The sequence below is a fragment of the Lepidochelys kempii genome, chromosome 2 (assembly GCF_965140285.1).
Source record: "Lepidochelys kempii isolate rLepKem1 chromosome 2, rLepKem1.hap1, whole genome shotgun sequence".
NCBI classification, from domain to species: Eukaryota; Metazoa; Chordata; order Testudines; family Cheloniidae; genus Lepidochelys; species Lepidochelys kempii.
Genome location: NC_136381.1, coordinates 111,117,947 through 111,139,328, shown reverse-complemented (window position 1 = coordinate 111,139,328; position 21,382 = coordinate 111,117,947). Strand labels below are relative to the sequence as shown.

At 40.5% G+C, this 21,382-nt stretch overlaps 1 protein-coding gene across 3 annotated transcripts in view; it reads right to left on the bottom strand.

Moving 5' to 3' along the window:
- Positions 1 to 18,066, bottom strand: part of JARID2 (jumonji and AT-rich interaction domain containing 2) — a 307,495-nt gene extending 289,429 nt beyond the window's left edge. For 2 of the 3 annotated variants that reach the window (XM_073331951.2, XM_073331952.2), the window contains exon 1: positions 17,466 to 18,066. In XM_073331951.2, coding sequence (XP_073188052.1) covers positions 17,466 to 17,510 — 45 coding nt within the window. In that variant the 5' untranslated portion in view covers positions 17,511 to 18,066. The remainder of the gene's footprint in view (positions 1 to 17,465) is intronic. The other variant, XM_073331950.2, reaches the window with a different exon arrangement.
- Positions 18,067 to 21,382: the final 3,316 nt, after the last annotated feature.

The window sequence follows — 21,382 nt, the reverse complement described above, 5'->3', positions numbered from 1 at the left end:
TTAATTGACAGTTCTTAGGTAAAAGGATAATAGCCATACATGGTTTTACTGAAAAATAAGTTTAAAAATATCCCCTATTAAAATGCTGAGAAAAAACAAAATTCACGAAACAAGTTCACAAAAAAAACAAAACGTTTAATATAATTGTCTGTCAGGACCCTCAGTTACTGACCTTGAGATCAGAGGCAGTTTGGAATGGAGACTCTTGTAAGTAATCAAAAGTATGGGAGCCCCATGATTAACACCATCGTTAGGAGATTCTTTTGGCATTAAGCCAGAGGGCTTACAGCATTAAATAGTAACAATCAGCAAGATATTGACTGACGTAGATTTTTCACAGTCGACCAGTAGATAGTGTACGTGTGTGATGAGAGAAGGGTTATGAATTATGTGGAAGAACAAGTTCTCACACAAAATATTTATTGTTTTAGAAATTTACAGCAACTCAAGAGAGTATCCTATTCTTCCATCTTACCAAATACCACTCTTAAAAATGAAGTTCGAGAGATCCAAAGGAAGCTGTCCACACAGTGTTCTATTAGATGGACCATCTGCCTGGGAGCCAGGAATTTCACATTCTACTTGTGGTTCTGCCAGGGACTCACTGTGACCTTGTGCAACTCAATTTACCTTTGCATGTATTTCTCCATCTATAACTGAGGATATTTAGCTAGCTTACAGGAGCACTATGAGGTTTAGTATGTGTACAGGTTTTCAAGGACTGAAAGAGCTATGCAAATATGTAATTGTGCATGAACACCCAACTATGCTAAAAAAGATGGGTTGGGTAAAACTGCAAGAAGAATTCAACGTGCTGTCACACTGATGCTCAAAATTAGTTCTTGGATTTTTTTTTAAACACATAATCGTGCTTTCCAATTGTAAGGCAACCATTGTTCTTGGCATTACAGCTATCATGGGCTTACCCATTTCACACTGTACAAAGGCAGCTTTTCTTAGTTATCTGTCTCCCTCCCTCTTTCCCTTATTTCCCTCACCCCTGGCATGTTACTGAACTGACCACATGGATCCTCCAGATGATGGCTTGCAAGGATGAGGAATTAGAAGACCTATATAGACAACTGATGAAAAACCATGGGGGAAAAAACCCACAAGGGACAATCTGGAAACAGGCAATTAATTCAGGAGATAGAAACATGTCTAGCAGAAATAAAGAAAGGGAAAGTAAAAAAGTCTTGCATTTTTCATATTTCCCCTCAATGCAGGGTCTGGCCAGAAAAGTGAATGTCACATTAGGAGAAACCAAAGTTACAGGAAAGGCTTTTTAAAATTCCTTTCAAACATGACATTTTGGCTCACAGGCCATTGCTTCTAGAAGTACCAAAAACTGGGGGCTAGGCTGTGTGTGTGAAAGTGGATGGGTTTGAAGGGAAAACAAAACAATCAAAAATATATAAAATAGATTTTGGACTTCTCCCCTCCCCCACTCCGACCACACACTTTGCTTGGCTACCATGACATAAGAGCAGATTGGGTACTGGCCCCTCCCATGGTAAATTGTAAATTTTATAACAGTTGGTGAACAAGTGAATGGACAACCCAGTACTGCTCTGTAAAACCAATTTTACAGAAGCTGTAATTCCACATTGGATGTGGAAGCATCTCTTGCAGGAGATGGTAGGGTGCCCTTCAGAGGGTTTACCCAAAAGATGGCTGACATAAGCCCTTTGAAGTGAGCTGTAGCTCACGAAAGCTTATGCTCAAATAAATTGGTTAGTCTCTAAGGTGCCACAAGTACTCCTTTTCTTTTTGCAAATACAGACTAACATGGCGGCTACTCTGAAATAAGCCAATGAGCAACCAACCTTATTATATTCCTTCTTGTGACTGCCATAAAGAAGGAAAGAAACATTCAGTCTTTTCCATGGTCAAAGATAGATGATTAAGTTCCACGTGCAGAGCATTTAGTATTTCCAGGGGACATTTACAACTAGGAAAAAATGATGTCAAGGAAATGGTTTGGGTGAAACCTGGTGTTCTTTTCTGGTATGGAGTAGAGTAGGTCTTTGTACTACTTTATCCAGAAAGAACTGTAAATGTACATGTTGTAGTGAAACCATTTCTAAGCAATTTAATCTCCTCATAAAGATACTTGATAAAAGAAAGCTTACCTTTAAATAGAAGAGGCATTAGCCAAGGGTTGAAAGGGTGACCAGGCCTTGTAGCATTACGTTCAGGCTCCACTTGTGTGACTGAAGGACTTGTGTGCTATAGCTTGAAGTAAACTCAAAGCATGTAAATGCAGAAAACAGCTCTAGTTTGGGGTTTTTTATCTCAAGAAGATGGAGACCTATACCGTCAAGATTGTAAAGGTCATACCACTATGGAAACATTCACTAGCTCTCTACAGAGACCTCCTTGCATGAAGAAATGGCGAAACGGGCTGGGCAAAGTGCAGCAAGAGCCATAACCATGCAAATCATAGTAGCACTGAGACAGATGGAAAGATTCAAAGCCACATTTGAGGGAGCTTTTATTTATTGTGAACAGTTTCAGAAGCCCTGATAATAAGTCTAAGAGGGTCAAGTGACAGAGCTAACTAGTGATCATTTCATTGAGTAAAGAACTATTTATTCACACCAAAAGCATTACAGAGAAAACATCAAAGCAATAAGCAACATACTGCAGATGTATAGCTTACCAACTGTCACCCACCAACCCTGACAGGATTAAAGTACTTCAGGACCTTCACACACCTCTCTCTCGGTCACAGTTTCATGTCAGTTCTTTGATTGAGTGTGAGCAATTTCTCTCTCTCTGTCAGGGCAGTCCCTTGATACCATTTCAAGTTCTCTGTTTGCCAGGTCTCTTGAACCAGGTCAAACTAGTATATTCTATTTCCCCAGGGGGTGGAACTTCCACAGACCTGTTATTTGCCCTGGTGATTTGCATTAATTACCCCCACAGGGACTTTAGTTCCCGTAGGAGACCCTTTAGTTCACACATTGAACCAGGATACGATATTGCACAAGTACATGCAGCCAGAGAGCCAAGAGAAAGGAATATGATTATAGGAAAAAAAGCTCTCCAAACAAAGAAAGCAAGCTCCTGATCTCTACAGCAGAGGCGCTGAACCCGTGATCCATGTAGTCAATTCCACAATATTCCAGAAGTGGGAGCAGGACACAAAAATACAGAAATTCAACAAAGCTGCTGTTAGCGCTGTTGGAATGAGCAAGCAGATCCCAACAGCTGGGTAGATAAAAATCTTATTTATTTTTTAAATTAAAATACAGATTTTAAAATGTCAATTTAACATTTAATTTTAAATTGGTATATAATTTATATTAAGGGCTAAGCTATTAAAATCATTTAAAGTTAAACAAAAAATAATATTCAGCAGTACTTGTTTGCTGCCATATTTTTAAAAAAGTCAAACTGGTGGAAGTCCGGCTAGGAATCTGGAACCAAAGTTTGTTGAACTGCTAAACCATCTTTTGACAGCAGTAGCTTCTTCCACAGGTGCAGAGAGAATATCTCAGTGTATTCAAGCAATTCAATTCAATGACTAGTTTATTAAAACTTAAGAAGCCAATCAGGAGTTGAAAAAGCAGGAAAGCTTGTTCTTCTTCCAACCTATTAATAAAAGCTAGGGATGAGAGGATGAGATCTATTTGCTCTAAAAAGGACATGATGAACAGAAATAATTCAGTTCACTATCTGTAACAAAGGAAATATTACCTGTAATTTCCTTTGTGTACTATATAATAAAACTATCAAAAAGTTAATACATAAGTTTTTTGATAAAGTACACTTAAGACTCACAGATGCCCAAAGTTCTGGAAGGTTCCATGGAAAACAAGAGGACACTAGTGACACAACCTGAAATTTGAGGTGCATATGTGGAGGAGCAAAGAAGGTTCAGAAACTGAACTAACAGATGTTCTTATATCCTCACATGAAAACCAGAAATCAACTGTCATCCCATTTTCAAAGCATTAAGCCAAGTTCCATAACATAACATAAATTAAACTGAATAAACGTTTAATATACTTTAAAAAAAAACTCAAAAAGAATAGAATTTTCTGCACTAGAATTGCATGCAGTTATTGTTTACTTTCATACTAAACACATCATGAAGTACCAGACAGGAGAATCATGTAAAATAAATTCACTGACAGCCAGCATGGCCTAGGAGAGGGGACACTGGACTGAGCATTGCAAACCTTGGTTTTATTCACATCTCAGACAAATGATCTTCGATGGGTACGCTTACACTATTTTAAAACCACACCAGCAAGTGTCAGAGCCTGGGTCTACAGACTCAGGCTCATGCTACAGCTCTAAAAACAGCTGTGTAGAAATTTGGGCTCAGGGGGGAGTTCAGGCTTTGAAACCTGGGGAGAGGGGTGGGATTCTGAGCCTGAGTCTGAACGTTTACGCAACTGTTTTTAGCGCTATCCTGCAAGCCGGAGTCTGCAGACCCAGTCTCTGAGACTCCCTGCGCAGGTTTTGTAATGCAGCACAGACATATCCTATGTGACCCTGGACGAGGTCAATCAATTCCTGTACCTTGTCCTCTGTCTTTTCTATTTAGAGCATACTCTCTTTATGCTTTACATTTGTACTGTGCGTATCACAATTAGACCCGTCAGCAGTAATGATATAGAAACTATTTGACATGGAAAAAGACCACTTTAATACACACCCCATCATGGGTTTAAGACAGATAAAACTGGACTTAAGTTTGTTACATAATACATTTTCTAGTTTCAGTTTAAAATTTCATTAAAATTAAAAAGATTAAATACATATGTTGTAGTATATTCCTTTGGCTAAGGGCATAAACAAAAAACCCAGTAACAACTGTACCTTTTCTCTTACAAATATTCAGTCTTCTGGCAAACTGCCACAAACTGCTATGTTTTTGCCAAAAGAGGTCTTTCAACAGAAAAAGCACCAAAATGGAGACTTCTGTCTGAAGAGATAGGTGTTTCTAAATACCAATATGCGGGCAGAATAGGACAGGTACACAGAATGTATGCATCAAATATTAACACTTCTAATTAAAAAAGTGTTCATTCCGCTCTGGCGCTCTATTTGTCACTAATAATTTAGCCTCTTTCTACTTGTAGAATATCCATGAGCAGACTGCAATTTCCTTAAGTCTGTCCTTAAAAACCATGTTCAAATTTTTGTGAATTTTAAATTTCCTCTGTTGATGGACTGAGTATTCCAAGCCCATTAATCATAACTATCCATGCACTTGGAATAGTCAGGTAATTCACATGATTTTTTGTTTGTTTGTTTCCTGACTGGATGAATGCATAAATTAATGTTTGGACATGTGTATCTAAAACATGATTTCTGTGAATCCTTAGTTACGTGGCTATGAAATCCACTTTCCCTGATCATTCATATCAAAGGAACTAAACTGCACAAATGTTCACAAAATGAACATGAAAAGGGTTAACATGGCCACAGCAAATCCATACTTTTAAATAAAGTGAACAAGGATTGACCAAAAAAATTTAGCAGTATTTGCCTAATTCTACATGGTGTCATGCAAGGATGCAAACTGGGGAAGCGGGGGGGATTATATTACCACCTTACAATTCTAGAGCCACACTTGAAGGATGGGAATGAAGACAAATGTACTCTTTTCTCCTTCAGCTATGCTTTTTCCCAGTGCCACTGCCCCCAAAAGTGAGTTGCAGCCACTGCTCCTTGCTTTCCTTTCAGGCTTGGAGAAAAAAAGGAAGCAGGTGCTCTTGCAGTAGCCCCTCTTCCTCCCTTGGAGAGGGTACTGTGGACCAAGGAGGCTGCATAAGAGCTACTTCCCTCCAAAATAGCACTAGCATAGGTAAAATAGTTGAAATCAAGGCAAATAACCAATGTAAAACATGATCAGCAGAAGATCTGGTTGGATAGAAAATGGAAATCATTTTCCCAACTCCTATTTCTGGGCCTTTGCAAACATATCACTACCTACTGCCCAGTTTATAAATATGAAGGAGGCATTACTGCAATAAAATCTGCTACTCCTGATGTAGCCATTTGGCTCAATCACCTTCACGTGAAATTGTAGTTGCTGCTCTACACCAGCCAGACTAAAGAAGCCACAAGGCCATCCTCCCTCCCTCAGAAATCTTAATACTGAAATTATTACAATAACTATTTCGCTCTCTCTCTCACACACACACACAGGCTCCAGTCCAAGCCCAAACGTCAACACTGCAATTTCACAGCCCTGCAGCCTGAGCCTAAGTCAGCTGACATCGGCCAGCCAAGGATGTTTCACTGCAGTGTAGACATACCCGGAGGCTCACATACTGAAACCCACCACGGGCAGGAAAATTCCTAAAGCCATGCACTGTCTGACATGTCTTTCTCCATCTATTTAAAATTCTTTTTTTATTTTTAAACAATGTCTGCCTCTCCTCATTTATTTAGCTGTGGCTTTAATCAAGATACGGTATTAACGGTAAATCTTTGAAAGAAGGAAAAGCCAAGTTCGGAATGACTTGCCAGCTATAACAATTAATATATGATTTGTTACATGAAAGAAATAAATGTTACAATCAGATAAGGGGACATCCCATCTATAGGGGTTTTCTCCAGGTTTAAAGTAGTACAAAGCCTTTTCTCTTACATATATACCACGTACCCACTATGTTTAATAACTATAAGCAAACAATGCACAGTGAAAAATTTTCAAATCTAAGAAACAGTCTCAGTAGTAGACAGACTCTTATTTCTTTCAATCATTTATTAAAAGCACTACTAACTGAACATGTTAACTTCTGCTTTATATTTTAGTCATCCAATAGAAATTCCAGATGTCTAATGAGCCATGAGAGTTTCATCACCATCACTATACCTGGAGAGAGAGGGAGAGACAGACAGACAGACACACACACTTAGTCTTTCCTCCCCACTGCAACCCTTTCAACTCACATTTATCTGGTGAAAATTCACTTCAAGTCCCGTAGTTTGGTATCGTTCCTCTACCAAAAAGGAACTGCAGTTAAGAAGTATGTGCCAGACCAGTGGACAGCTTTACAACCAATATCAGAAAATGCTCTCTTTTCATTTGGCTTGGAGTTTTCCAAACTCAAAGTTTGGCCTGAGTTTTGTACCCTTGAAACGGAAGCATATGCAATTCTATTCCACTTCTAGTTGTGCTAAGAAGAGTTAATTGATCTGGCATACAAGCAGACCTGGAAACTTGTATTATGAAGTGTGTGTGCAATCTTGACTCTCCAGAGCTGAGAAATTTGGCTTACAACTTTGATGTGTCAGGGCAGCGGGAGGAAGGTTGGGACAAACTGAAAGTAATGCATTTTAAAACATACACTTTGCCAAATCAACCATCTTATAAAAAGACACTAATATATAAGCTGGTTTAAGTCACATCATCTTTGAAACCTAAATGCTACTTCTAGAGTAAAAACTTCTTGGGACTATGGGTTACTAGTTTCAGAAAAGCACATTTAGAGTTAAGACAGCAGGTATGAAAACCAATAAAAAGTACAATCATTTAATAGGGTTAAACACTGAGCAAACTCATGTCCAAGATTCACAGACACCTTTTAAATTTTAGCAGTCGTGTTGTCAAAAATAATTCAATGTTGTGTGGGATTCATTACAGTGCTGCACTTCAACTCTCTCAGGTTCCCTTCTGTATTCTTAAGACAGGCTGCCACCACACTCAGGTACAAACTCTTAATTACTCAAGCCTGGTCTACACCACATGGTTAGGTCAACATAAACTGCCCTGCTTTGATCTAGCTGTGGAAGCCTCTTCACTTAAATTTGGCTCCCACCCACGAGTGCCTCTCTACATCGATTTAGTAACAGCACCTCTCCAAGTGCCATAGAGTCATGGTCGATGTAACTAGCTCAACGCAGTGTAAGTCTAGACACTGTATTGCTTAAGTTAACTGTTACTGGCTTTCAGGAGCCATTCCACAACACCCTATGCTGATAATACAATCAATACAAGCGCTCTTGATGAGGACGCGCACCATGCCAAGAGTGCACGCGCGCACACACACACAAGCGGTTTAGTAACTGTGGTGGCTGTATGCTGACATGGCCCTAGATTGGCAATACACTTCTGTTTTTTCACATATCTTAATTCTCTGAAAAGGGGAAGGAAGGAATTTAATGCCTGCAAATAGTGAGCACACACTTGCAGTAGGGCCCATAACACCACAGTGAAACTGGCAAGATTCCTGCTGACAGAGTCAAGTTCACCCAGCACAAAAGTAGAATTTACCCAAAACTGAGCCATACCAGAGCTTGCAAGGCATGATTCCTTGGGAGGGGAAGAAGAAAAAACACACACGCAGAAAAATAGGAAGGGGAGAGAAGACAGCCCTTCCCTTCCCACAGTTAGACTTAGGGGAGAAAAGCCAGGTCGAAAGGCCAGTACAAAAAAGTCAGCTCCTCAGCAAAATCCAGGAGCAGAACAGCATACCATATCAGTGCCCATGGAGGTGCTGGGGAAGCTCAGATTCTCAACAGGGGGGATTCTCTTGTACCTCCCTGGATCCCTGTCCCCCACCTCTTCAAATAGTCTCGGTGTTGGCCAGAGAAGAGTAGGCTATTAAAAAATAAATACATAAATAAAAGGTGTGCACAGCACTCTGTTCTGGATTAAATAGAAATACCAGCAAGTGCGTATTTATTCTACACATACCAATTTGTGTAAAAGAACAAAGTTAAAATGATTTTCACTGAAAACCTGTATAGTAAAACAATGCTCATACATAGGTACATCTTTCCAGAGGTCAGTTAAAACAGTTGATCAGTTTTCCAGTCCTATCATTCTTTCTTAATTTGAGAATACAGGCTTTCAAACTAATCTGCAACAAAAGATAAAAATGAAAGTTTGTATAGTTATTCTAAATTTAGTAGATTACTGCAGGATGAACGCCCATGGATTTTGCTGTATGCAAAAATAATTGTATCATCGATTTGTTTGAACTAAATATTCCATCTTCTGCAACCATCACACCATCCAAAAGAGGTCAGACTAGCAAGACATATTTGAAGAATAAAAAGCAGAAATTAGGGACATGGTAAAGCACAACATTAGTAGGGCTTTGCAACATGACATGACTTTCCAGTGAGATTTATTTTATTATTAGAAAGTAGAAATGACCCATTAATGGTCTGAGAGATAGAGATAATCTATCTCTCAGAGGTAATGGTCTCAGATCTCACATCCAAAGGTAGCTTTGTATGTGAGATCATTAATGAAGTGGTGTTGTATCTGTGTCTTTTAAGCTCGCCTCTCTCACCAACAAAAGTTGGTCCAATAAAAGATATTACCTCATCCACCTTGTTGTCTCTCTACTAGCCTGAGACCGACACAGATACAACACCACTTCATTAATGATCTCACATTCAAAGCTACCCTTTTACAGAACAATTTGAGGAAAAAGAGTATCTGCCAGAAAGGATCACAAGAATCCAGGCAGAAAAGACCAGAAACATTATGAAGAGACGCATTTTGGAAGGTTAAAAATATAGTAAGTTAGAGTCACTCAAGTCACCAGTCTAATAAGGAAATTAAAAAAATTATCTGTGGTACTCCCACACTTCCCCATGCAATATTTATCACTGCCAAATAATCTGACTGCACACCCAGTTTGTGATCCATCAGGCACTAAACTGGAACTGACTAGATATTGGTTTCATTCTACAGGCCTGATCTCTAGTGGAGAGTTGAAAGAAAGGTTGAGCACAGGATTAAGAAAGAAGAGGAAAGAAAGTGAATCAATAAAATTTCAGGAGGAGAATGGGAAGGATGACCAGAGAGAAATCAAAGTACAGGAGCTAATTCCTTATTTTTAGGGTGGAAAGAGTAGCAGAGCTTTTCCAAATGCAGTTCTTGGCTAAATGGTACATCTGTGCTTCTTATGCTCATGCAAGCAGTACATTTAGGTACTGCATTTAGCTTTTCAAAAGCCAAGCTCCTAATACTAGCTAGAATTTTTTCAGGAACTATTTAAAAAGATTTTAAAAAATGTTTGTAGGCCTGATCTTAAGAGTTTCTGACCATCCAAGTTCCCCACTGAAGTCAATGGGAAATGTGGTGGTTTCAAAGCACGTTTGGCTCCAATCCTTGGGTCCCAATCCTGCCGACACTTATGTGCATGATTCATTTTACTTGTGAATAGTTCGATTTACATCAAGTCAACACACATAAGGAACTTTAAGCATAAGTGTTCAGAGGATCAGACTCTTCATCTGCATATTAAAGTGAAGAACAAGAGGAAAACGTGTCCAAGCTTTTAGCATAAGCATCCTGAAAATAAATATGTGAATGTTCACTCCTGTTTTAAAAGAAGTTTTATTCCATTCCCCTCCCCTACTGTCACCTCCACACCGGGAAATACCAGGTGTCAACTGCTCTATTTTTACATGAAAACCCTGAACATGAACTAGCAGATCATTACAAGAGAGGAAAGAGTAAAACCTGAGCAACTGAAAGAAGAGCTTTTCAATCAGATGGTTTAAAACTTATTTGAACCTACAAATGTTTAAAAAGAGAACATTTTTATGAAAGATTGAAATACATCTGCCTGCTCAAATGAGAACCAAGAAAGCTCCCAATAATATTCTCTAGTTCTCTGTAGCAAAAACAGGGAAGACTATACTCAATACCCCTAAAGGTGACAAATCAGCAACACCTCAGAAAAGATCTAAGGGAACCCTAGATATTTTATGTACCTTCTTTATATACCTTAAATTAAGCACCATGTACTCCATAGCAAATTGGACCTAAGTGTTACAGAAAACATTTTGAACACTTTGCAGATACTGTGGCAGCATCACATCATTTTTTAATTGTGGTTTTTAATCAAATTAAATATGAAAGTGAGTGATAAGTACATTATTCCCTGGTATTTAATCATTTGATATTAAGTTCAATTTATTTTACACGGTCTCTAAATTTTAAGTGTTATGTGCTACAGAATTGTGTTGAAAACAAATAGATGAATCAAACATTTTCAGAAAAGCTGAAGGTTTGGGCAGTTGGCTAGGGATATTTGGGGCTCTTGATACCTCGGAATATATGGAGGCTGTTCAGGTTTGACAACACAGAAATTTGTATTACTAGACTTGAAAGTTAACATCCTCTTTAGATTAAGAAAGTCAATCAAATCCACCAGAGCTATTGTTTCTGGCTGTCTGCACTCTCATTCAGACAGCGTATCAGTTAAACTTTGTTTACATTTGGATAGGTTTTTTCACAACCATCAGGCCTCAAAAAAATTAAATACTTGTTTTAAATGCAAAATTAGATTCTGCTGCAATGCATTTATTCTCCACATCTGCAGAAAACACTGGCTCCTGATCATAGAGAAGCAAAACACGTTTCTCTCCCTGTTTGCAGTTTCATCTTAGCCTTCCTCTGCATTATTGCAAACCAAATACTGTTCTAGTGCATAAGAAAAGCCGAAAGTGACGAGAATCTCTTCAGTGTCCAAGCCAAATGAAATAAAAAGAAGCCTTACAACAACATAAACACTGAATAGATTTCCCTCCCAGCACTCTCAGTTTTATATAAATTGGGCAGTATTAGCAACATGTGCAAACAGAATGCCAAAATCCGAATTTTAATCTTGCAGAGTCCCTTTTGCTCTTCGGTATGAGAGAGATCTGCTTAATTAAGTACTCCCTCCATTGAGTAATCATCATAAGAAATTATCTCCATCATCTGCAAGATATCAGATCTCTATTCAAATAAACACAGAAAGAGTGCAAATTCTTAAATACAGACTTCATTATTTCTTTAGATTATGCTGAAAAAGTGTTCCTCTAACATACAGTGCAATGGGGCTGCAACTCTAAATGATGTGAAGTACCTGTACTTCTTTTACAGCTGATGCTGTCTACCATAGTTAGACATTGTAATCAAGCAGAATGAGTATGGTACTAGAATCCAGAAACACTGGATATTAGTTTAGTCTGTTCTCTTGAGGGCTGTGCTGTTTTAGTTGAGTCATTTAGACCTAGGTCTTGCAACAATAAAATGGGGACAAATCTTACCTCTCTCATTGCAAGGATCAGTTAATGTTTGTACCAAGCTTTAACATCCAGAGTGCTAAGTATTATTCTGTTCCTTTTAGAAAAAATGGAGGTTATACCTAGAATGCTAGCTTAGTAGGCCTGTTAAGCCTCACTACAGCAGTGAAAGCGCCCAATGAACACTAAAACAATTAGGAACCATTTGCTATTGTCTTAATTTAGTATCAGTAATTCTGGAACATATTGTATAAAATTATACACTTTTTGTTTCTAGCCCATGAAGCTGGTTGAAGTAAGAGGCCACTCCTCCCATCAATAATAGACAATTCTTCTAGACATTATTCACAGCAACAAGAAAAGGTAAGCACTGATAAGTCATATGCTTGTTAGGTACACCACTAGATCCTTAGCTCTCTGAATTGCACACAATGTTGTAGCCAATTTTCACACAATGCTGAGTAATTACATTATTTTATCTGACATTTGTTGATGTAAACTCAGCCCAAGGAAAAGCCTAGATCACCTCCTGGCCCTATCCAGAGATCCCAAATAGTTCTTCAGCTCTGCCTTCCCCTTTCTCATATGCAATACCAGCAGCTTACTCACCTGGCCAGTAAGGAATAAAGGCCCCAAAGCCTGCAGACCTAGAAGAGCTGTGGTGTGGCCATGAAGCAGAGGTTTGCATTAAGAGTTTCAAGGGAACTAACAGAGCTCAGGAAGGAGCCCAGACTTAACCAGATCATCTGAATAGTGAAAGTTTTTCCATGGAGTTGCACCCTTCAAGCTTTAGCTACAACTCTTCACAAGAAAAGTGTGTGTTATTTTGTGGAGAAAGATGCTGTAATAAATCTTTGTCCTGACCAAACTTAAGAGGCCTTGAGACAAAGAGGGCCAAGCAGGGAAAGTGGAATACCTGTAGTACAGGGTACTTAACAGCAGTTTCTCCACAATGCTAGCCAAGGGCCCTTAGGGCTGACAACAGAGTCCTTACAAGATTATATCTAGCCCTTGAAAGAAATATTTAATAAATAAATAAATCAGAATCCCAGCCAGGCATGTAAAAGCACTATCTGTAGTGGACTGATGGAGGAGCTTATTCCTCACCCCTAAAATAAGAGCTAAGACAACATAAGAACTGAACTCCCCTTATTTGTTAAAGCTATCCCCCAGGACTACATGGCTCAACCAGGACAGAGCAGCTCTGCCCCTCCTTTCATTGGAAGATTATGGTGTCAGTAATTCAGAAAGTAGCACTGTCTTCCTCCTCATCAGTGCCAAATCAAGCACTGTATCTCTTCCAAGAGGACACAGAGGCCCCATCTAATTGTGAAAATTAGAAAACTGATAGCACTTGAGTGCAAGGATGGCAAGGGCAACAGGCGTTACCAAAAATCCACCACAGATACATTTTTCCTAAATAAATTCCCCAGTGCAGTTTCCGTCGGCTCTGGTATATCGTGCTTCCGAAACTACTGTATACTGTTGTTGCGCATTATGATGCAGTTGCCACGTTCCATCCCAGAGAAGGCTACGTTTCAAGGATGTATGAAGCAATTTTTTTTCCTATTGATGTCACAAGGATATTGTATGATTACACAGTCCAAAGCATTACTCAAAAACATCAATGTCTTTTCAGACCTCTAGAATCTACTAAATTTTCTTTAGGCTTTGAACCCCTGATTTGACATACCTAGGCTGTCCTTATGTGGAGTGTGTCACTTTTACCCCTGCAAGGACAGACACACAAATCACACAAGGAGACAGTGGTGTCATTACTACTTAATTATATTTCACCATCTGTTACCATGGCAGAACTACACAGGTATTTCGTTACAGTAATAAAGGTCTGTTACTTCAAAAACTAAACCACGATGACCACTGGATTTGCTATAAAGACATCACAAAAAAGGATAGAAAAATGAACTTATGAAATTATATTTAAGACTTCAAAGCTTCTGATTATTATTAGAACTATTAATTCCAAGTGCACACTGAACAGAATCTGGCTTCACAGCTGATGCTTTACAATGCTGTCAGTTTTCTGAGGTTTGAGCCAAAAAGTAATATTTGATATTTAAAGATGTTTGAGGGGGAGGAGGGTGAAGAGATGATAAATTTGTATGAATCAGTATGGTTTTTTAAAAATTAAGTGAAAACATTTTAAAAATAAGACACACAAGTTTCCTTTTTCTTGGATTAACACCTCCCAGTGTAATACATCAGAGGTTTAAATAAACTTTTGGTTATGATGATTATTTGCGTAACAGCAAGTTAAGCCTCAAGGCAATAGCCTTAACACTGTGCTATGTGAGTCTTTGTTTTTAGGGTACATTTCAGACAATTACTTTTCAGCATTCAGCAACAGGCTCTAGTTGCATTGTGGCAGTCTTTGTGGTTATCTGAAGACCAGAGCTAAGTAGCCTACAAAATAGTACTTTTTTTTTGGACTGGACAATTAGTTGACCTGTCTCCTTGTGTCACTGACGAGTGTAGGAACATCATATCTTACTTCAAATTCATCCTTGCAGTAAAACATCATATGTAGCCAGCAATATAGGCAATTTATGACACTAGGAAGACCATCATTATACTCCACTATGGGAATGTCACATAATCCCTAACAAGCCAGCTCTTCCATAGACAGATCAGAAATTGCTTAGCATAGTGATTGATTTATTTGAGTAACTATGAGCTGAAAACACAAATGTTCCAGTGTCCCTAAAATAGCAAAACCTCCAAAGCAATTAGCATGTAGATCAGACTTAAAATTTTTGTGAAGTGCCTGAAAGGTTTTACATGAAATAAAACCAACTGTGTCCCTCTGAGGGAGGGAGTTCAGGTGGACAAGCTGTGTGAGATTAGCTAAATGGAAAAAAGATAGAATGCACACTATCAAAGGCAAAACTCACTTTTTTATATTTTTAAATAAAGTCTTTACAAAATGCCAGGAACTGGAGGCCCTTTCTGAGAGCTGTGGTTCAAATCTGGGGTGTGAGTGACCATGCCTGGGACTGAAACATGCAGACAAAAGACTTGAGTGGGTGCACATGTGTGTGTATTAAAGGAAAGATGCTGCCCAGGATACTCTGACACTGCAATACTTGAAGAGGTTTCAGAAAAAAAGAAAGGTGCCATGCTCTGTTGGTACAACTTCACCCCCTGTGCCACCAACCCACACAGGAGTGCCTCTACTTTACCATATCAAGTTATACCACGTAGGAAAAATAGAATGACTAACCCTTTCTTCTTAAAGGGCATCAGGGAAGTGTACCTCCTACCTAAAGATGAGGTAGATTAGCTCCCTGCTCTGAACCAAATTAAACAGGCTGAGACTCCACTTAATAGGAAGGGAGAAAGAGGTTGATAGAAGTTGCTGTGTATGCAATGCTTGCTACACCTGCTCACCTGGTAAGGGGAGAGAACAGTGCTGGGTGCCAGAGCTACATCCTCCCCAGTAGCAGCAGCCAGTGCCCTCGTGACTCCCCCTCTTCCCCAGCCTAAGCGGCCCGCCTCACATTTGACGTCACAGAGGAGGGGGAGGGGGAAATCAGAACATTGATGAGACGAAGATTCCACCGAGCCCAGGCCCTTCCCTTTGTGACGTCACAGAACAACAACAAGAACCTGGCACTGACTGGGCTGAGTGGCCGGGAACCCGGGGTCTCGTAATGACATTCCGCTTAACCTGTTGCCGCTGCTCGAGAGGATGCATGGGAAATCGACCAGGCCAGCCCAAAGCAGCAGCAGCCGCCGCCGCAGCCATGCTTGTGTCTGTCCCTGCTACTCACTGCAATAGTGCAGCAACCCACACATTCCCCGCTCCCCACACAGAGGAACACAGTAACCTGCACTCCCTTGCCCCCTCCCCAAAAGCTATTTCCCTCCATTCCGAAGTTAAACTTGTGAACACAGGATACATTGTCTCCCTACCATGCTCACAGGTCTCTTTCATACCTTGCCTGTTGGGCAAGAGTGGGGGTGACAGTAGTTTTATTAATTCTTTAACAAGCACGATAGGCAAAACCAGAGGAAGATTCTATTGTTCACTCGTACAGACGTGGTGTGGCTTTAAAATATAGGTTATTTTATTTTAATTAAACACTACAAATTCTTCCCCCATTCTGCTTTGTTTCACTGCCTGGGAAACGTGCACGTCTTACATGTTTCGTTAGACTTTCTAGACAATGTTCCTGTTTCGATGCAATACTTTAAACTAGTCCGCTTCAGACTCCCAATTCCTCTGCAATGCGGATGTATTTTTAATTCGTAAATTCGGTGCAGAATACCTTTAAGTTTTTAATTTTTTCCTAACCCCTCGTTTCTCTAAATTATATTTTAAAGAGAAGAGTCAAACATCGATAGAAATAGGCATCTTAAGTCAATTTACCTTTTATTAAATCTATTTTAAAACAAGGCAAAAAGGGTCCCGAAGGTCACCCCCCCCAAAAAAAAAATACATATATACACCCCTCACGGAAAAAAGCCAGAAATGATAACACAGCATATTCTACAACTTTTTTCTTTAAAAGTGTTGCATCTCATATCTTGAAGTAAGTATTTTCTGAACAAAATGAAATATTTTATTTTTAACATGCAGATAAAAATAATTATTAGTTCTGCTGCATATCTGACGAATCCCCTCCGTTTTTCCAAACTTAAAGACTCGCCTTATGCCAATCAAAATATAGCTGAAGCAGGACCAAAAATCAACTATCCCTGCAAACGTATATGTTTAAAGGGTTTGACTATTTCAAGCGTCTGGTTAAGCAGTTGTATAAAATAGGTGTACAGCCTGAACTATACCATATTCTTCAAGCATTTCGAGACACCATCATGCATTTTTAAACTAAACCAAGCCATTTTCCTGTTATTAAAGTCAATCCTAACAAACGCATTCCCTGTAACATGATCCCCGACTGGTTTGGTTTCTATTGCAAGCCAGATAAGCAAACGATCACATATATTACATTTGATGTGGTAGTGCAAGAAACAAGCTCGCCATAACCAGACATTCGATTTCAACTTAAAAGGCTTTCAACAACCATAGTGTCTTCACTAAACAGGACTATAAATACACACATATAAAACATGTTATTTTGCATGTAAAGTGCATTATTAATAAAGCCAAATGAAAAAGCAGTTTAGTAACATTATCGCAGCAGCCCCCCCTTGAGCTCCCTGCCTTTCATCTAAAACTAGATTATGATTGTGTCATTTGAGGTCAATACATTTATTCACTTGAGGTATCGCTACACAAATCTGGCTTTATAACTAAACTGGGCAGAAGGTTTTGGAATTTAAAAGGGTTTTTGAAACTCCCCCACACCTAAGGAAAATAAAAATCAGTATTACTAGTCATTTGTTTCAAACCTTTATAGCTGCAGGATTAGCTATAAACTTGACATTCACTGCCATTTCCTAAAACTGGGAGTCAAATGATATATGTTATAACCACTTACGTATTTCTTTTGAATTATATTCCTCTTGGGTCTTTCTTTACTCATTCTGGTATCCAAATTCTGATTGCAAAAGGGGACAATTGCTTCATGAAGTAAAGCCGCAACAATTTTTTGTTAAAATACCCCCCCAAAATCCAGTTTTTGTTTGTAGTAGTATCTTGTAATCCGACTTTCTTTCCTCACAACGTGATTTTCTTTCCAATAAATCCGAGATATGGGGAATGGAAAAAAAAAAGAAGGACGAATGCGAAGCAAACAAAAAAAAATCACTTTGCAGAAACATTCATAATGGAAATTTTCTCCCTAACACAGAAAACGACGCCCTTGATATCCCCTTTTCTCTTTCCCAAGCCACCTAAGCGATCTGTACGTCCTTAGTGTCTGAGCTGTAGTTACATCTTGCAAAAGGAAAGGGATTGAAAGGAGAAGATAAATAAAAATGTTGGAAGTCACGTTTGTGCTGCTGCAGCAAGGGAAAGCAGCAGAGACAACTCCAGCAGCAGCAGCTTCTCTAGCAGCAGCGCAGCAGCAGTGAAGGCTGCACGCACTGTGTGTGTCCCTGCTCCTCCAGCTCTCCCCTAACCAATGAGAGCCGCGCTCCGGCAGCAACTTTAAATGGACCTGAATTTTTTTTTTTTTTTTTTTAAATCTCTCGGTTAGGGCTTGGCCTCAATTCGCACCCGGGCCCCCGGCCGCAAGCCCCCACCGAGCTGCATTCAGCAGCCGCAGCCCGCCCAGCGGAGTGCCTCGTGCAGGGCAAATGTCAGACACCTCGGCCTCCCTTTCGCATTCAAACCCGGCCTCTGGCGAGCCGCGGCCGCCGGCCCCTGAGAGGGAGCGGAGAGGGGGAATTGGGCGATGATCCCTAGCGTGCGGCACGCTCACTCGCCCCCCCTCCCCTTGCCCTGTCTGCAAAGCTCTTGAATTATCCTCCTGCCCCGCGAGCCGCTCGTCCCCTCACATCCCACGCGCCGGGCGATCAGCACCGGGCCTCGCCGGCCAACCCGCCGCGGGGCCTCCGCGTGCCCCCTTGGAATGATCCCTTGGGCTCTGGGAAAGTTGTAGTTCCCTCCACCACAAAATGGCTACGGCTGGGAGAGGAGAAACTACAATTCCCAGCCTGCCCCGCGCGGCAGGGACCTGACGCTGCCGTCGAGTGCCATCAGCTGCTCCGCCCCGCGCCTTGGGCGCCGGGGCTGTTTGGTTGGTTGCCTGCGGGGTGGAGATTGTCCGCCAGGCCCCGCTCTCCCTCCTCCCCCGCTCTCGGCGGACGGGGCTTCGCTAGAGGCTGGAGCGCGGAGAGAGGGGCGCGAGCCGTGGAACGTTGGCCGGCGCAGGAGCTGGGGCTGCTGCGGGGGAAGGATGCTCGGGCCTCGCACTGGGGGGGGGGGGGGGCTCCAGTGGCTGGGGCTGGCCAGGGGGCGGGGTCCCGTGTATGGCGGAGGAAGCTGCAATACTCGGAGAGCGTGGGGGGGGGAAGGAGCGACACAGGTTGGGGGAAGCCAGGACCCGTCCTAGTGGGAGGCTGTGGGGAGAAGGTGCCGGGCAGCTTTTACTGGGGGATTGCAGTGGTGCCAGGGGCGCGCTTGTCATTGGAAAGCCGGGGTGGAGCAGAGGGAAGACTCCAAAATACTCCTTTAAGTGGGAGACCTTGGAAGGGAGGAGGAAACGGATGGGGAGCATGTTTGGTTAAGAGGCAGTGGGAGGGGGATGTCTTTCGTGGAGATGGGGGGAAAAGAAGGGCGAGACAGGTCCCGCCCACTTTTCCTTGGTAGGCTATGGCTGACAGGGGAGCCATATGATATTGGGTGGAAAATGGGAGGCTACAAATTAGGGGGAGGAAGGAGGCACGGGGGGAGAGGGAGGCATTCTGAGGGAAGAATGAGGATTAAGGTGCCTGGACTGGGTTAGGATACTGCAGTAAGAAATGAAATTTACTTAAATTATCTTGTGGTGTAAAGGGACCTCCTGCTTTCCGTCTAGTTATTGGGAGCCTGCTTAGCTTTTCAGTGAGTGTCACCTCAGGACAACGTGCCTGGTTTATATAAAACTTACTCAATATGTCTCCAAGGTATTCTAAGGTCACTCCCCTTCCCTCCCCCCATAATGCTGCAAAATCCCTGCTTCTGCACTGGATTAGGCTGAAGAGCTGAAACTCCTAGGCAGCGACAGCAGGACTAGTAAAATAACACACACCATAATCCTATAGCTTGATAGATTTTGAAAACCGCCCTAGTTTTGCTGGTGCCAAGGTGTGCTGCAAAGATGAGGATTTGCTTGCCATTGCAATTTGTAATGTTTGATCAAGGTAAAATATTTCCCAGTAATGAAAACAAACACTCTCATAAATGCAACATTTACTGTAGTTCATTGTATGTGATGTTTTAATCTCCTCAGTCTGCATTCAATGATTGTGCCTTTTGCTTTTTCCAAAATGTTTTGGTGTTTTCCACAATAATCAAATGGTCAGCTGATTTAATTATAAAAATAAATGGACATAGTAATGTATACAAGCTAGGAAATTACTAAAACCACATTTAAGTGTGTGCGTGTGGTTGGCGTTGCTCAAATAGCTTAATTTCTTTATAAAAGGAAAGGGGGAGGAAAACAGTGATAAGAGAGCTTACATTTTCAAATATAACACCTCAGTCACAGAGAATTATTTCAGTTTTCATATGAAAATCGGGGAGATAGAGAAATTTGAGTGACATTTCCTGATGTCATAAGACTGTGGAGGACTTTGGATGATGTTTCCCATTACTAATTCTGTATTCAAACCAGTGGCTGTTTCTCCATTTCTATGCAACCAAATAATATACTTTACATTTATAACATCTTCCAAATGAAGATATTGGCACACTTCCCAAATTGTAATTTAGTCTTACATCATTCCTCTGAGGTAATATCTTCACCTTAAAGATATGGAAACATAGGTACAAAGAGGTTAAATGACTTTTTTGCTCAATGTCATATAAAGGCTATGGGAGAGCCAGGAATAGAACCCCGATCTTATGACTCCTAGTCATATGCTTTACCCACAAAACCATCCTTCCTCTCTTAAAGAGAGAGCATTGTGCTCACATCCTGTAGAATTAGTGCACAAACTGCATTTAAAATATTAAATGAAAAGCAAAGTTACTTTTTAATATCCTAATCTTCCCTTCATGTTTTTCCATATTTTGTTGCTATTTATTTCAGGGTTTCTCTAATCTGACACATTTTAAACTTTTTTAAGTTTTGGTTCTCAACTTTGTAAAATATCAAATTTATTAAAATTACTAAAGTGATTACTTATATATTTATGAAACATCAACTCTGTGATAAAAGCTGTAATAATAATAAAATTACATTTTTAAGTCCCATTGTGAAGAGCTGTAGAAAACCACATAAGAACGACCACATTGGGTCAGACCAAAGGTCCATCTAGCCCAGTATCCTATCTTCTGACAGTGGCCAATGCCAGGTGCCCCAGAGGGAATGAACAGAACAGGTAATCAAGTGATCCATCCCCTGTCATCCAGTCATAGCTTCTGCAAACAGAGGTTAGGGACACCATCCCTGCCCATCCTGGCTAATAGCCATTGATGGATCTATCCTCCATGAACTTATCTAGTTCTTTTTTGAGCCCTGTTATAGTCTTGGGAATTATTTATCATAGAATTATTTATAGTATTCATATACACAAATGGAGCGATAGCTTCATTTTACCACGCTTCATCCTAAATTGGAAATACACTCATCAGCTGGCTAGTTACTCATCACTTGAATATAATTTGTTTTTATGTTAGAGGTGGGCTAAAACTCCTGCTTTTGGTTCTTCATTATGTATACAGCAGGCCTGCAATGTTTTTTTTGTTTGTTGTTTTTTAAATAAATGTTTTTTTCTGCTTGTGCTTTACTTCACAAATTCTGGTCTC